Below are 17,364 nucleotides of genomic sequence, written 5' to 3'. Positions count from 1 at the left end.
TAGATGTGGGCCTACTTCCTTAATAATATCAGCTAATATTGTACATTACAAAATAATGTACAATATAAATAATAAATAATAAATAAATAAATATATATGTGAGAGAACAAAGGTTGTGCCCTTGCCGAAGGCAAAGCACACCCAATTACAGACAGAGTAGAGAGGGAACAGGCGAGGGATGGAGGGGGGGGGGGGGGGGTGGAGAGCGGGAGGGAAATGGATTGAGAGCGGAAAGAAGAGATAGAGGAGGTGATAGCGAGGGAGGGAGTTAGAGAGGAAGTGAGATCGAGACAGAGATAGGGAGACTGTGACAGAGTAAGAGCGATTGAGATACTTAAGATACAGACAGAGCGAGAGAGAGTCAAAGAGGAGGGAGACGAGAGAGAGTTATGAAGAGTCAGAAAGAGAGAGCTGGTCCACGGGAGGCGTGGCCGGCGCGGCTGACCTCGTGCCAGGAGGTGCCCAGGTAGTTGCCGTCCGTGTAGGCCACGGTGATCAGAGTCTTGATGGTGTCGATGTTCTTCTGCTTCATCTCCGTGATGCCCGAGCTGGCGGTGAGCAGGGTGAACCTGGCCAGGGCCTGGACGTACGCATCTCGCTCCAGCTGCCAGGGAGAGAGAGAGAGACAGAGAGAGAGAGACAGAGAGAGAGAGAGAGAGAGAGAGAGAGAGAGAGAGAGAGAGAGAGAGAGAGAGAGAGAGAGAGAGAGAGAGAGAGAGAGAGAGAGAGAGAGAGAGAGAAAAGAGGGTGCGAGAATCAGAGTGAGAAACCGAGAGAATCTTAATGATTTGCATTCATGTTTACATTTACATTTAGTAATTTAGCAGACGCTCTTATCCAGAGCGACTTACAGCAAGTACAGGGACATTCCCCCCGAGGCAAGTAGGGTGAAGTGCCTTGCCCAAGGACACAACGTCATTTTGGCACAGCCGGGAATCGAACTGGCAACCTTCTGATTACTAGCCCGATTCCCTAACCGTTCAGCCACCTGACTCCCCTACATTGTTGTACACTGTTTACATTTTGTTTCATCACAACACACACACACCCTACTACTGTGTGAAACCCTTTAGTACTTGTGACGTCTGCAGTCCTACGGGGTGCAGAGGGCGTGCGGGGCTACCTGGATGGTGAAGATGCAGGCGATCCTGATGGCGAAGCGGATGCCCTCCAGACACAGGAAGGCCACCTCGGGGTCGTCACAGTCCTGCAGGCCCACGCTGAAGGCTGCCAGGAAGGGCGTCCACGCCAGCTGTGATGTGACCACACGACACAGGCTGCAGGTCTGGGACAGGCTTCATACACGCTGGAGCATTCCAACTAGCTTTCTAAATAGGTCTGAAAATGCTGTGTGTGTTTACTGTGTGTTACCTTGAACTTGGGTCTGAAGTGCTCCAGGTGTCTGTGATTGTGTGTGTGTTACCTTGAACATGAGTCTGAAGTGCTCCAGGTGTGTGTGTGTGTTACCTTGAACATGAGTCTGAAGTGCTCCAGGTGTGTGTGTGAGAGTGTGTGTGTGAGAGTGTGTGTGTGAGTGAGAGTGTGTGTGTGAGAGTGCGTTACCTTGAACATGGGTCTGATGTGCTCCAGGCGTGTGTGTGAGAGTGTGTGTGTGAGAGTGTGTGTGTGAGTGAGAGTGTGTGTGAGTGAGAGTGTGTGTGAGAGTGTTTGTGTGTGTTACCTTGAACATGGGTCTGACGTGCTCCAGGTGTGTGGCGGAGGTGAAGGGGGCCTGGACGTGACTGACCGCCTCCATCAGAGCCTTGGCTGTCTTGGCCATCTGCTCCATCTCCACGTTGTAGAGCAGCCGCCGCTGCTTCTCACTGGCCACACCTGTCAACACCAGATTAGATTAGATTCAACTTTATTGTCATTACACAAGTACAGGTACAAGGCAACGAAATGTAGTTTAGGTCTAACCAGAAGTGCAATAGCAGTAAGTGCAGCACAACCAGCACAACCTTCACACAACCACACCTGACAACACCAGCACAACCTTCACACAACCTTCACACAACCACACCTGACAACGCCAGCACAACCTTCACACAACCACACCTGACAACACCAGCACAACCTTCACACAAGCACACCTAACCCTGGGACAAGAGGTCCTCTATCTCTAATTTCTTCTGCAACCATGTCTGAGACGTTATCTTTAATACAGCACGTGACATGATATTTCTTCTGAGTACAACTTTTCTTATTCAACAAAGATCCCAAACTTTCATACTTAACGATCCGCTAAGCAATCTAATCCAAATCCAAATCTTTTTAAGTCTGAGTCTGATGGAAATTCAATAGCCTGCACACAGACACCAGATGAAGACTGCTGATTTACATCTGGAGCTGGTAACTTGCCACAGATCTATTGCTTCTACAAATGGCCCTTTAATTCTGTCGACTGTGTGCAGAATTATCATTTGACACGCTCAATTTCAGACTGTAATGACATTCTTATCGTGTCTGATGGAGGGGTGGGGGGATTGGTGGGGGGGTAGACTCACTCTGCTTGTTGGATTTGAGGGTGAGTTCCTTCGTCTCCTTCATGGCGATCTTCTTGCCGGCGATCTCGTCGTAGATGGCCGACAGGTACTCCTCCGGCAGGTCTTTGCTGTCGTTGATCCCTCTGTTCATCTTGATGTACTGCTCTTTAGTCATCTTGTTCTTCACCTTTGGAAAAGGAGGGAGGACGGAGGCATGGGTCAGTCAAAAACGGAATGACTGACACGACTTAGGTCTAGTCCTTAGTTTTAGAGGTGATTTGGGCGTTTGGTTTCCTGTGCCCCAGACTGCAGGGGTACTGTACCTGCGGACTGTGAAGGTCTGTTGTCAGCATGATGATCGAGTAGGCAAGGACGTAGGCAGTGTCTGCACTCGCAAACAGGGTTTGCCTGAGGGACGAGCGAGAGAGAAAGAAAAAGAGAAAGAGGAGGAGAGGGAGAGAGAGGGGGGGTAGAGACAGAAAAGTCAGTAAACACTAATGAAGAGACTCAGATCCAGATGTTGTTCACATTACAGCAAACACTTATTCCATGCTTGTCCTTATGTCTACCTTCAGGTTCCATCATTTGCATAGAGAACAGATGCGTCTCAGCCGTCTCACACTCACCCCTGGTTGCACTCCAGGTATCTGGCGGCAAACTTCTCCATGAGCCTGTCGATCTTCTGGGCCTCCCGGGCAGACGGAAGCCCTCCAGGAAGATCCGCAGAGCCGACACAAAGTCCTTCCCCTGGAAGTCCATCTGGTCCACGTAGGCATACATCACCTCCTTGTTGAACCTGTCGTTGTCCCCCAGGAACTCCCCTACCTGAGTCTGGGAGAGGGAGTGAGGACAACAGAAGACGACAAGGAGAAAAAGATGGAGAAAGAAAAAGGAGAGAGAAATGAAGGAATATGAACGGGAAAAAGCAAGCGCTGGTCTGACTTTAGTCCTCTCATCCACTCCAAGTGCTACTCGATGACGGACAATTAGCCCACGTTGTCTTGATGCGCCTCTCTCCTTTCAGAGAGGCGGCGAAGGGGAAACCATTTATGTCTGTGCAGTCAGAGGGCTGAAGCAGCTGTTGAAGGGCCCTTGTTGCACTGCACACACGTTAGTAAACGCTCATTAACGCACTTCATCACTGCATACGGAGGTGCCCTCGGGGCTGGCCAATCAGCCGAGAGCACTCGAGTCGTTAGGATAAACATTTCTGCCGTGTAAAGGAGTCCAAATTGCCTGGGAGTGGGAGGATGGGAGGGAGGAAGGGATTAGAGGAAGGAAGGGATGGGATGAATGGAGGGGAAGAGGGAGGCAGGGTTGAGAGAGAGAGAGAGAGAGAGAGAGAGAGAGAGAGAGAGAGAGAGAGAGAGAGAGAGAGAGAGAGAGAGAGAGAGAGAGAGAGAGAGAGAGAGAGAGAGAGAGAGAGAGAGAGAGAGAAGAGAAGAGAGAGAGAGAGAGAGAGAGAGAGAGAGAGAGAGAGAGAGAGAGATAGTGTATGTGAGACGGTATGAGTATGTGTGACTATGTGTGTGAGTGTGTGTATACAACCAGAGCTGCTCTTTACCGAGTCAAGCCTCTCCTCCTGATGCAGGAACTGAGCAAGGTCCTCCGGGGTGGTTCCCAGCATGCCTTGCTCTTGTAGATACTGGATGCCCCTCTTTGGTTTCTTGTTGAACCTGCGGGTTAACCAGAGTTAAGGGGTTAAGAGCTACTATACAAACAAATTCGATGAAGGGTCGCAGGCCATTATTTGTGGATAAACCACCTCAACTAGAATTGGAGAGCGAGCGTTTATGAGCAGGTTGCGTGTGTGTGTGTTTACTCACAGGTCGATGCCCTGCTCGATGATCTCCTTCTGCTGCTTGAGGACCTCGAACTGCTCTGGGTTGTCCGTGCCAGACATCTGCGTGCTGTAGCTGCCGATGCCGGACGAGGAGGTGGAGTCCAGAGAGTTGATGCTGTCGTAGCGGTTGATGCTCTCCGGAGCCTTGGTCTCCATCGTCTCCTGCTCCGAGGGCTTCTCCTGACCTGCGGGGGGGGAGGAAGAGGTGGAGGAAGAGGAGGAGGGGGGGGGGGAAGAGGAGGGGGGGAGGAAGAAGAGGACGAAGAGAGAATATCGGGAGGAAAATGAGAGAAACTTCTGGTATTTCCCCAGAGAAAGAGACAGAACTTTTCCATTGAAACCACTTTTTCCATTTCCGAAATCTTTTCTAATAATGTTTTACTCTCTCGCTTGGTTGTAGCCCAGGCGTGGAAGATCTTAATCTAGTCTGTGGCGAGATGGAGCTGTAATAGTGGAGGAGGAAACTACTGTACTCCACCGACAGAGACAGGGTGACCTTAAGGCTTTTGTATAGGTGTTACATTGCTTGTTGTCTGCTACAGTGAGCCCATCGACACACGCACTCACAGGCACACGCACACACAAGCTGTGTTAAGAGGTTGAAAGGTCATTAAAAAGGTCAGTTATGTAATAAAGCTGCTGGCAGGATGTGAGTAGGAGAAGCCAGGCAGGGGTGAGGGTGCAGGGAGTAGCGGGCAGGGTCGAGGCAGGGTGCGGGAGCTGCTGTTTTCACCGGCCTGGAACGGGTCGGCTAGGGCAGGGCAGGGCAGGACAGGGCAGGGCAGGACAGGGCAGGACAGGACAGCCTGGACTCTAACAGACATTGTGCTCTAGCTGGGTGATCTTATTACCCCCCATCGGAAACTCTGTGAAACATTCAGGGCAGCATCACGGTAATGTGAGCTGGCAGAACGCTTCCATGCCCCGTGTCCACCGAGGAGAGAGGGGGAGGGAGGAGCAGGGAGAAGGAGAACTCATGGTGTCACAAAGTACTAATCTTTATGAGAGGAAATTACATTCTCTCTCATGATCTATTATGTAGACTATTCTCACAACATATAACCAACTTAAAATGACTGCACGGATTACAACAACTGTATAAATAATACATCAAAGCCACAGTCTGCTTTTGTAGATCTGACGAGACTAGAGTTTATGGTTTCTTAAGGTTGCTAATGCTAATAGAGGACAGGCAGCTAGGGATTCTAATGCACACAGGACTTCTTAATGTGGCTCACAGCCACATTAAGCACCCCTCTGAACTAAGCCCCAAAATGACTGCTACAGTTTCTACACGAACTGGTCTACCAAACACCAGACAACTTTCTACTATTACCTGCTCTCCCTTTGAAGTCATCCCAGAAAAATAAAGCACAAAATGTTTGATAAGCCACTGAAGCGAGAGGGGAGCAAAGAGAGCCCTACTCTACTCTAATTGATGTGAGGCATCATTTCAAACCCATTTACATTTTGTAAAATTACATACACTTAGGTAAATACAAAGAGAAGAACACCATTAGACCTTTCACTGTTGAATGAACAAATTATGAGATGAGAAAAAATGTATCTAATCTAAATGTATGTAACAAATCTGGTTGTAATGCTTTGGCAGGGGGAAGTGTTGTTCTGGTGGCTGTCTGGGACTTAGCATCCTAGCCTTCTGGAGAGACAGAAGTTAGCCTCAGGCTAGCCCCAGGATTGTTTCAGCGCATACATCTCAAACCCTCAGAAAATCCCAGTTCCCCATGGTAAAATACTCCCCCCTTCCCATCAGCTCACTGCAGTCCGCAGGCGCCATGGCGGGTCACACCAAGGCCGTAATCATAATACATATTGGGGGTGACACACATCCCTCCCAATATTCAAATCTGGTCAAAACGTCCCCCCAATGTATTGATATAAAAATAAAAATGTGCTACGCTACGACAGGCAACCACGCACGCTGTCCGAAATTATCATAAAAAATGTAATTCGTCCCCCCCAATGTTGACTCCATGGCTACAGTACGGCCTTGGGTCACACTGACTAGAGCTCTGCCGTTCACGGCCGTGTGCTCCATCAATGACCAGCACCGGATCTGTGCTGTATTAGCCTACTCCAGTCGAATTAGCCTGTCTGCGTTAGCCTCTGGGCTGCTGACTGATAGCCTGTTCTCTCAGGGTCTGTGCTAGAAAACGCTGATGAATGCCAGCTCTGTGTCCCCGGACTTTGGCCTCTATGATTGAATGCTAACCTTCGATCTCCCAAACCTGTGCTGTCGGTGCTGAAGGATGCTACCCTCCCATCTAACCCCAGTTAACTCCATTGATGAAGTGCAGCCACAGGCTGATAGCCCTGGGAGGGTTCGGCTAACTCTCTGAACACAATTCTCCCATTCAGATCATTGTCATCTTTCTACCGCCAAAGTCAGTGCACAGTAAAGTTAACACACACTATATGATTCATTTAATTCGCGCATGTTTAACAACACCACGGGAGCCAAACTGTTCGTTTTAATGGCAACATTTATTGGAGCGACCAAAGAAGACGAAGTGTCGATCAGTATAAGATGGTAGATAAAACAATTATTCTGTTTGTGTCAGGCTACGGCCGACGATGGTACTCCCTTCCACTAGTGGTGCCATTGGCTTTTGCAACCCGGAAGAACGTGTATTATTGTTGTGACGTCATGGTGAAAAGGTCAATAAATTGAAAGCGCGCCACCCAGTCTTTCCTTTCGACGTGCATTGCTTGAGCACCAGCAGCTTTCGTTTCCGCCAGCTAAAGACAAAGAAAGATGTCCGACGAAGGAAAACTTTTCGTCGGTGGCCTGAGCTTCGACACAACCGAAGACTCTTTGGCGGCGGCTTTCTCCAAGTATGGAAACATAGATAAAGTTGATGTGATCAGAGACAAAGAGACAGGAAGGTCTCGTGGATTCGGCTTCGTCAAGTACGACAACGCCGATGACGCAAAGGAGGCGTTGGAAGACATGAACGGAAAAACCGTGGATGGCAGGACGATCCGCGTGGATGAAGCAGGAAAGGGTGGCGGCCGTTCAGGAGGAGGTGGAGGCGGCGGTGGCTACAGAGGAGGATCCCGCGGTGGTGGATATGGCGGTGGCGGAGGATATGGCGGCGGTGGAGGATATGGCGGTGGTGGAGATCGGGGATACAGCGGCAGGAGCTATGATGGAGGCGATCGGGGCTATGGCGGCGGCGGTGGAGATCGAGGCTATGGCGGCGGTGGTGGAGGCTACAGGAGTGGTGGTGGTGGCGGGTATTCCTCCGGCGGCGGTGGCTACAGGGACAATAATTAGGGGCCATGTGGCTATGGCGACCGGTCGGGGGGCTCCTACAGAGGCGGCTATGCTAGCTATGCTAGCTATGCTTCACACGAGTATAAATCCTCCCTGTTTCAAGATCATCCCCTTGGCTGGCTGTATTTAAAAACAGATGCGCTCCTCAAATGTCCATGTTGTGTTATTGACCTGATTTTTTTTCTTCAGTAGTCCTATTCTGTGTTCCTGTAACTCGAGCACCTTTTGAAGCTAGTTTCGGCCATTCCTTTACAAACCATGTTTAAAAGTTAAACAGAAAGATCTAGTTCGATGTGTGGTGAGACAATATGCTCATTCAGCCTTTCGTTTTGGTTACATGATAAAAGCAATGTCTTGTTGGTCCCGTCAAATGCTAGCTTCGGTGAAAAGTAACCCATTCCTACTCGCAGGCGCTGTTTCGACGTTCCTTCGCCCTGTTTTCACCTAGTACCGACATGTTCCCTTACCTGGGGGCGTCCATTGGGACCTGTTTACCATTTCAGTTCCTCTTTTTAATTTTTCATGACCAAATCCGTGACCTACCTCCTGCCACGTTTTAAACCAGAGCAAAAGATTCCACTTAAAGCTGGCGGGCGGGCGGGAATGTACTTTTGGGATTTTATAGATATATTATACATTCCTGAAGTGTTGCTAGGCAGCAAAGCCTCCTCAGACTCTTATAAAAAGTTAGTTACGTAGCTGAGGGTCCTGTATGTGTGCTGTTTCCCACAAGTGAATTCCTTTCAGACTGGTGACCCCACACGCCTCAAGAGGTTGGCTTCTAAATGGAAGTAATATTCACCATGCTACAGCTAGCCCAAGGTATCTCTTTGTTCCTTTTGGTTCTCACTTGTGTTTTTTGCTCTGCTCAACTTCTTACATTTTAAATGTGCTGTTATGATGGACTGAACTGTAGAAAAGATCAACTACAAATGTTACTACTCTGCCCAATATGATAATTCCACATGGGACGATTTTGTACTTTCTGTTCTTTGTATCATCAACATTGAAGATGTCTTTTTTGTCAATTCTGGCTTCATGGTGCCTGTTAAAGCGATTTTGTTAAATAAAAAATAAACAAAAAAACTGACTTATTATTGCCTTGAAGAAGAAAAAAAAGGGCCAGGTCTAGAACTTGGTGGCAATAGCAACTTGGTTATTGCTGTCTTAACTCACACTCAGATTGAATCGGATAATTTTTTTTTTATACTTTTCAACAAAACATTGTTAAACCGTATAGAACTTTTAAAATGTATATACAACCTTTTGAACCCCTTTTCCAAAATATTTCTTCAACCTTTAAACTTTTTCTAAACTTTTTTCCAAAATGTTTTTGAAACAAAAATAATTAAGACCACAGGTTGGGTAGATTATGATCATATATGCTCACATACACTGTGCAGGACTACAATGTTGGGCCACCAACAGAATGCTAATGGGTCTGCCTACAGACTAGTGTTGGGTCAGTCTCTCACCAAGGCTGGTCTGGGAGTTGGGGTTGACGTACTGGTCCTTACTCCATTCCACCATACACTTGAGGATCGACACCAGACACTCCAAGCCTTTCTTTCTGAGGGTTAACTCCTGCAGGGCACAGGCACAAGTCAGTAAGGAATTTAAGAAGCCAAAACAATACCTGAGTTCATTTAGCCAGTCAGCCAGCCTCACCTGAAGGGGTGTTGTGCCCAGCTCATGGCCTGCCCGACCCTGGGCTATCTTAGAGAGGTCATTAACCAGCCTCTCAAAGATATTAGCAGCATTTAAGTCACAATCATAGTTCACATAAATATCCACCACACTCTGAGCATCTGAGGAATAAAGGAGAGATAAAAAAATGTTAGAAAAAGCACAGACCAATCCACATTTATTTCAGGTTATAACGAGAAAACTCTACAAACCTGCACATATTCTAGTCAGGGTCTGTATGACCATCCATTTGTGGTCGTAGGAGCTTGTGGAAGTTTCTAGAATGTACAGAAAAATCTCCTTGAAGAACACCTGTAGAGGAAAGCAGAACGGGATCAACCACAACGGTCAATAAATCTTCATAAATACAGCTACCCAGTTTGTCTGAGTCTTGAACACTCGCTAACACATACTCTCAACTGACCAGTCGTTTCAGACAGCTCCAGACATTAGTCTCCACTAAAAACAAATGTGATTTTATTTACAGGTGCAAAGAGAGGAGATCAAGTCATCAACTTCAGTCTGGAGAAATGTTATAGGCTGAGCTCACAGTGGAAGTGGACTATAAATCAGTACCACCAGCAGGAAACAGGTAATATGGAAACTCATTCGCACTGAGGCAGAACTACTACTACAGCCACTCTGTCATAAACTACATCTCCCATAAATCACCAGTGTCAGCTGCCAACCGTATTGAGAGATTGTGTCAATATCAAAATGTATTATATGGAAACGGCAGTACGAGCGTTCTGATTGGCTAATGGGTAGTCATGCAAAACATACAAGGGCTTTACGACATTGAGGAGGGTAAGTGAATAGGCCTGGAATATGGGAATGGGGAAGGGAATAGGCCTGGAATATGGGAATGGGGAAGGGAATAGGCCTGGAATATGGGAATGGGGAAGGGAATAGGCCTGGAATATGGGAATAGGGAAGGGAATAGGTCTGGAATGGGGAAGGGAATAGGCCTGGAATATGGGAATAGGGAAGGGAATAGGTCTGGAATGGGGAAGGGAATAGGCCTGGAATATGGGGAAGGGAATAGGCCTGGAATATGGGAATAGGGAAGGGAATAGGTCTGGAATGGGGAAGGGAATAGGTCTGGAATGGGGAAGGGAATAGGCCTGGAATATGGGAATGGGGAAGGGAATAGGCCTGGAATATGGGAATAGGGAAGGGAATAGGCCTGGAATATGGGGAAGGGAATAGGCCTGGAATATGGGAATGGGGAAGGGAATAGGCCTGGAATATGGGAATAGGGAAGGGAATAGGTCTGGAATGGGGAAGGGAATAGGCCTGGAATATGGGAATGGGGAAGGGAATAGGCCTGGAATATGGGAATGGGGAAGGGAATAGGTCTGGAATGGGGAAGGGAATAGGCCTGGAATATGGGAATGGGGAAGGGAATAGGCCTGGAATATGGGAATAGGGAAGGGAATAGGTCTGGAATGGGGAAGGGAATAGGCCTGGAATATGGGAATGGGGAAGGGAATAGGCCTGGAATATGGGAATAGGGAAGGGAATAGGTCTGGAATGGGGAAGGGAATAGGCCTGGAATATGGGAATGGGGAAGGGAGTAGGCCTGGAATATGGGAATGGGGAAGGGAATAGGCCTGGAATATGGGAATGGGGAAGGGAATAGGCCTGGAATATGGGAACGACACAGACGGTCAGGAACTAAACACTGTTGGATGGAGAGTGATTGTGAGTTTCAATAATAAAGGACTAAGGTAGAATACTGGGGTCTATGACCCCAAAATAACCGCGTAACTACCTCAATCTGCATCTTGAGATGGGTTTTGAAGTGGGAGAGCAGGGTGAGGAAGATAGAGAGGGAGAGCTCGAAGACCTCAGGCACGGAGGAGACCCCGTTCTTGGACAGCGCCACACACAGGTACTGCTTGATGGCGTTGATGAACATCTCGTTGGTCTTGAAGATGGGCCCGGCGTTCTGCAGGATAGACAGGAGAAGCTGCAGGGACAGCACCTTGGAACGCAGCTCGTGGGACCTGGGAGGGGAGAAGAGAGGGAGGGGGGGAGGGGGAGGGGAGAAGAGAGGGAGGAGGGGGAGGGGAGAAGAGAGGGAGGGGAGAAGAGAGGGAGGGGGGGAGGGGAGAAGAGAGGGAGGAGGGGGAGGGGAGGACAGGTATATATTGAGCTTTAAAATCCAGTCTAGCAGAATTTCAGGAGGAAGGAAGTCAAGGTTGAAGATCTAAAGCAGGGTTAGTCCTGCTGGATGGTCAATAAGAATGTAGGCATGATAGCACGTAGAAAGAGAAGACAATATCTAGAAAATATTGAGAGAGACTGATAGATAATGAGAGACTGGTAGATAATGGGTATGCGTGTGTGTGTGTTGAGATGAACATGGAGTTGCATTGTAAAAAGCTGTGCTACTGTATGATACCATCTTACTGGACTAATAAGATATTGAAACCACTTCCTTATTGACCACAAGATGGAAGATGATAATCCGATTGTAACCACAGCAACACAATCAATATTCACCCATACAACAACATCCTATAGCTTAATGCATTTGTCTGAATGTTTGAGTTTTGTTTTCCCCGAAAACAACCTTTGCTGAGACATGCTCCAATTTTAAAGGTGCTCTGACTCTCCTGCAAAGTCAGATGAGGATTGATGTGACACACCGAACTACACCCCTGCATCTCTGACTCACAGAAAAATAGTCCCCGCATGGGGTAAACACTTCATAATTTAAGCTGCAGCAAGATTGGGAAGCACAAACAAAATGTACACCTCGGTACAGAACATTTCAGCTTCTCCCTCAGTTACGCTGAAGATTGCATCGTTACATTTTGAAAGTAAAAAACATACCTATTTCAGATGTGCACTGCATTTATCCCTATCAGGGAGATGATAGACACACTTCCAGTTCAATCTTTTTTTTTTTTATTCAACACATCACAAATTAAATAAAGCAAAATATTTTATTTCTTTATGTTAACACATCCTCGATCCTTTCTATTCAAGTGTCTGGGGCTATACAGCAAGCGTTTAACCAGATAACACAGCTCTGTGTTTGGCTGTTTGTGTGTGGCTGTGTGTGTGTGTGTGTGTGGCTGTGTGTGTGTGTGGCTGTGTGGCTGTGTGTGTTTGCAGCAGCTATCAGCCACAGCAGTCTTGGTGTTAATCTCGGAGAGTGAAAAGGCCTCTGTCTGACAATGACATAGCACATCACTGATCACTGCTACTGTGACAAAGCCTTCCTCCCTGTCGCCCCTGACAACACACAGACAGGCACACAAACATACACACAGACAAACTGGGAACATAGAATTCGTAGGGTAATAGTATGATGTCAACCTAAAGACAATCAGAACTGAGTTACATTCAGAAACCAAATTTATAAAATATGAAGGAAAAAAGACCACATTCAGCCAATCAGATCTCTCTCTGCACTGCATTGAGTTGGAAAATACATGGAAACCCCAAATACAATCTCCTTCCTATTGGGTCAAGGCAAAATTAGATTACATCTGGCCTCTCTGACACTGCTGTGAGGCAGAGGAAACAGGCTAAGGAAGGACTGCCTTATCTCAAAAAACACCCCTGTCATAAGGGTCTTGTAAAGAACATCCTGTACACTCTTCCACAGCAGCCAGGTCTCTTACTTGGGGTCTGGTGGTCCATCAGACAGGGGCTTCATGGAGAGCTTGCAGAGGGAGCGGAACACCAGGAAGGCGTCCTTCTGGAGGATGTGGGAGAACTTGGCTCCTGGGGCTGGGCCTGTGTTTGCCCCCGACTCCTGAGGTAAACACACAAGAGATGGATGACTTTTAATAAGGCAGGGAATATCAGGTGAATTGGATGTGTTTTTCTCTCTCGTCTGCGACACTTCACCTTGGCTGTGTGAGATGCAACACTTCCAGTTCCCCACCTCCCAGGTTTTACCTCCATGTTTCAATTCACTTGATTGAAGTGTGTCAACATAAAGTAATTTCATTAAATTGAAACATCAAGGTTGAACCCGTCTACTCATAGAAGGACTTTGTGCTTCTTATATTATATTACTTTAACCCTCGTGCTGCCTTCGGGTCACATGACCCAAAGGTTCATAACGAACCATCGTTGTGTTTACCCAATTTTACCCAATACAAAAACAAATACAAATAATTTTCTTTTAACCTTCGCAATGTGGGGGGTCTGAGACAGCCCAACGGTTAAAAGAAAATGCTTCACTTTGTTTTTGTATGCGGTAAAGTTGTCGCAATACGACGGTGGGTCACAATGACTGATGGGTCAGAACGACCCAAAGATAACACAAGGGTTAATACAAGCTGGGTATAGCTCAGTGGTAGAGTGAATGACTACAGATAAAGAGGTCAGAGGTCCAAATCCCCTTTGTATATCGCTGGTGATGAAAGCTGCTGCTAAATGTCCCAAAGGAGAGAAAAGATATTTGAGACAAACACAAACTTGAACAGCGCTCAGACCTTGCCGGAAATATATCAGAGTTGTTACATAAATGTGTTAAAGACTTTGGGCAGACCTAAAAGTCACGAATCAATGAAAGCCAGTACAGAGGCTGAATAACCAAGGTGTTCCGTCCCCAGAGTTCCAAGGTGGTTTCTGTGACCGAATATCTGTTTGTTTGTGGTTTGTGTGTGTGTGGGGGGGTTCTTTCCCCCGGGCTTACACCACCCGCAGGATAACCTTTTGTATATAAACACTAGGTAAGACCTGGGCCGACCAACCCTTGTACTTTGGGTAGAGCGCCAGAACGGTGCTAGTTAGGGAACCACTGTGATAAGGTCGGGATAGAAACTGTTATTTTACTTTCTTTGCTTTGTTTGTGCCCAGACACCTTTTTTTCCTGGACGTTTTTTCCATTTAATAAATTGTTGAACGGCAGTGTTGGCCTCCGCCTCCCTTGCTTTGCACCACGACTCCACGTCTCTCTCATACGCTCCCAGGGATCTTGTGCGTAGTGGGGTGTTGCGTGCTCTCCTTCGGGAGGCATGCGTAACACAAGGCCTCACAGGTCTTGCCCTTTTCATCATGACCGACTGAAAACATTGCTTTATTTGTCTCAACAGCCTCAAGCAGCATTAATATGCGTATGTCTAGAGGACAGCAAAGCTACATATTGGGGTGAATAAGGGTAAAAAATTTATTCACTTTGTTATAAAACTGTCTATGGGCCATTTGGTGAAAGACGCTTTATTTACACTTTCATATTGTCAAATCTATTTCCAACCCATATTTGGCCTCTGGCAGCCGCACAAAAACGGGAAAACAAACTACAGCGGCGCCAATCCATTATGTAGAAATGGCCAGGTGGGCCCCTCACCTGAGTGTCATTGGAGGAGACCGACAGCCTGTCGTCGGGCAGAGACGGGGGGAAACTGGCGGAAATGGGCGTGCCGGGGATGCCGTTGGCGTGGACGTTCTCGCTGTCGCTGCCCAGGCCGGCCTCGTCCTCAAGGGAGTTCGGCGTGGTCTCCGTGACAACCTCTGCGCCTTCGCCCTCTCCTCGCTCGCCCTCTCCTCGCTCGCCCTCTACTCGCTCGCCCTCTCCTCGCTCGCCCTCTACTCGCTCGCCCTCGCCAGCGGGCTCCTTGGCATCGGAACACAGGCTCTCTGGGTCCAGGCAGTTCCCTTTGGGGTAGTTAATCATGTCTGGGTAAAAACATGACTCTTTCACCAAAATGCAGTAGTAAGAAAAACAAAACCAATGCACTCAAAGGATTTGGGTCTTTAGGAATATATTAATATTCATAATATATATGAATGCAATATTGCATTAAACGCACCACACAAAACACAGACCCGAGAGGGCACAATGGCCGCCACACTCCCTGTGTGGGAGATGTGAGGTGGAGCTCACCTCCTGCCACAGTGTGCAGCACCTCTTGGAGGATGCTCTGCACGATCTCCTGGGCCTTCTCCTCGTAGTTAGGTGTCTCATCCGCCTCATCGCCAGCCTTCGCATGCTGCTGGGTCACGTCTGTGGGCCAAACACTTTCAATCAACACGGACCACCGACCAACTTAGGCAATACTGATACAAAAGGCAAACACGACAAGCTTGTGTTTTCAAAAGCAATATAGTCTGCAGACAAACTATTTCACAAAATAATTTGCGCTCTCCTCTACATGCTCTGCACTTTATATTCATTACTTTACTTTCTCTCAAGGTTGATGAAATCGTGTAAGAATTTGTGCACTGCTAGATTTATTGTAAAGAAAATATAATCATTATGCTGTCCTTAAGACCAAACAAAAACTCAAAATGTCACGGCAGAATCTCTATTACATTAGACCTTCCTCACAGCTATAGAGAAACACAGAAATAATCAAAGACCATGTGTCATCAAACACATCCTCAACAGCATAAGCTGCTTTCTGTGCCACTGAGTCAGTGTATGTGAGTGTGTGTGTGTGTGTGTGGGAGCGAGGGCACAAACTGAGGCGTGCTGCAGACTCACTCTGTGCTGCCGCGGTGGCCTGGTCTGCCTCCGTCTCCTCGTCCTCCGCCCTGCAGGGCTCCGAGCCGTTCTCCGGATCAGGGCTCTCGTAGACGGGGCCCTGCTTCTCCTGGGGCTCCAGGTCCCCCGGGCCAGCGGCTCCTCCCAGTGGAGTCGGGGTGGAGGGGGCAGGGGTGGAGGGTGTGGAGGGGGCAGGGGTGGAGGGGGCAGGGCTGGTGATGGTGGTGGGGGTGGTAGGGGTGGTGGGTCCATTGGGCTCCCGGGCCGGGCCCTTGGCTGGGGGATGGATGTGGCCCTGCAGCCCTGGAGAGTCTGGTTCCTGCTGCTGGATGAGCGGGGAATGCTGTCTGTGCCTGTCCCTCTCCAACTGCTTAGCCTCTTGAAGCTGGTGGGGGGAGGGGAGTTTAAACACAAGGATACAAGCAGACACACCACAAACACATAGACACACACGCAAACAGGCAAAAATAAATACACACACACAACAATGTGTTGAAAATGTGCACAAACTCGTTATACTAATTACAAGCTTGGACTAACTCTAACAATCCCCTACAAAGCATCAGAGCCACGTTCTGCTCCAGTATGCCAGAACAGGAGCAGAAAGGCAGACTGGACCCACAGTGTTCCAGGGACAGAGAGCCCATCACTGAGGTTCCCCTGGGCTGAGGGCTGTGTGTGTGTGTGTGCTTATGACTGATTGAGGACTCATACTGCAGTATCGGACATGCTTCACTGAAACACTGACGAGTCACACTGTGGAATCATAGCATGCTTGCTTATGTAAACTGGTCTATTTCAGGGCACTGAGGGCTGAAAGAGTATTTTTGGTCTAAACGGTCTCATACCACATGTACTCCTAGGTGATAGTTTAGGCAGAGTTACAACACCACTTGAATATGTAGAACATGAAGAACTGACCTAAAGCGTTCCTCGACTCTAACTCAACAGCCATTTCAAGCAGGTGTAATCTTTTGATAGGCTAACCACAATGTTCTTGATGTGATTTAGAACGGTTCGTCTTGCAAAATGTCGACCATGGTACATATTGTAGACCAATCTGAGAGAAGATACATCCATTCCAAGCACTGAAGATTCAGATGTTTTTGTTGAGCCAAGCCACGTCAGAACAGCCCGCTGACAGGATCAGTCCATGTGCAGGCGCATCACAGAAACATCCACCAAACTAGGGGAAACTTGAAATGATGAAGAGTGGTCGAAATGAAAATATGGAGTGGAGATACAACAACTGTGATATTCTTAGAACGGCACACTTCCTCCCACTTACAATGGACTTTAATACATTACCCCGAACTTATGTAAGCCTAACGTATACCGGGTTTATATTTTACATTGATTTCTTATCATCGTTCAATACAATTGCTCCATCTAATTTAACAAGTAACTACAATCACGTTACAATTTAATGCAGGGGGAAACATCTAACAGCACAGGTTTCTATTTTTAAAGGGTAAATTACACAGACACCATCCAATTATCATGATGGTAACTGCTCTGAACGAACACAGCCTGACCCAGAGACAGACTGGCCTGGCGCGTTATCGCTCTAAGCTCATTATTGAAATGCCAGCTCAGA

The 17,364-nt window shown here is 47.7% G+C and overlaps 2 protein-coding genes across 2 annotated transcripts in view; one reads left to right on the top strand and one right to left on the bottom strand.

Moving 5' to 3' along the window:
- The window catches only part of arfgef1 (ADP-ribosylation factor guanine nucleotide-exchange factor 1 (brefeldin A-inhibited)), a 46,373-nt gene that overhangs the window by 11,913 nt on the left and 17,096 nt on the right, over positions 1-17,364 (bottom strand). Inside the window, 17 exon segments of the mRNA XM_062479099.1 lie at positions 446-604; positions 1,124-1,252; positions 1,682-1,833; positions 2,508-2,673; positions 2,810-2,894; positions 3,113-3,176; positions 3,179-3,317; positions 4,051-4,162; positions 4,313-4,514; positions 9,103-9,211; positions 9,296-9,435; positions 9,526-9,625; positions 11,088-11,322; positions 12,952-13,090; positions 14,636-14,938; positions 15,168-15,287; positions 15,768-16,152. Coding sequence (XP_062335083.1) covers positions 446-604; positions 1,124-1,252; positions 1,682-1,833; positions 2,508-2,673; positions 2,810-2,894; positions 3,113-3,176; positions 3,179-3,317; positions 4,051-4,162; positions 4,313-4,514; positions 9,103-9,211; positions 9,296-9,435; positions 9,526-9,625; positions 11,088-11,322; positions 12,952-13,090; positions 14,636-14,938; positions 15,168-15,287; positions 15,768-16,152 — 2,739 coding nt within the window.
- On the top strand, positions 7,015-7,910 carry LOC134034814 (uncharacterized). The gene has a single exon (XM_062479448.1). The coding sequence runs from the start codon at positions 7,106-7,108 to the stop codon at positions 7,625-7,627; it is 522 nt and encodes a 173-aa protein (XP_062335432.1). The 5' UTR covers positions 7,015-7,105; the 3' UTR covers positions 7,628-7,910.

This window comes from Osmerus eperlanus, chromosome 15 (genome assembly GCF_963692335.1).
Source record: "Osmerus eperlanus chromosome 15, fOsmEpe2.1, whole genome shotgun sequence".
Taxonomy (NCBI): domain Eukaryota; kingdom Metazoa; phylum Chordata; class Actinopteri; order Osmeriformes; family Osmeridae; genus Osmerus; species Osmerus eperlanus.
This window is presented reverse-complemented; position numbering and strand designations above follow the sequence as displayed.

What these genes read in the sequence shown, in the direction of transcription:
- LOC134034814 (XM_062479448.1), top strand. Translation starts at nt 7,106, where the DNA reads ATGTCCGACGAAGGAAAACTTTTCGTCGGTGGCCTGAGCTTCGACACA.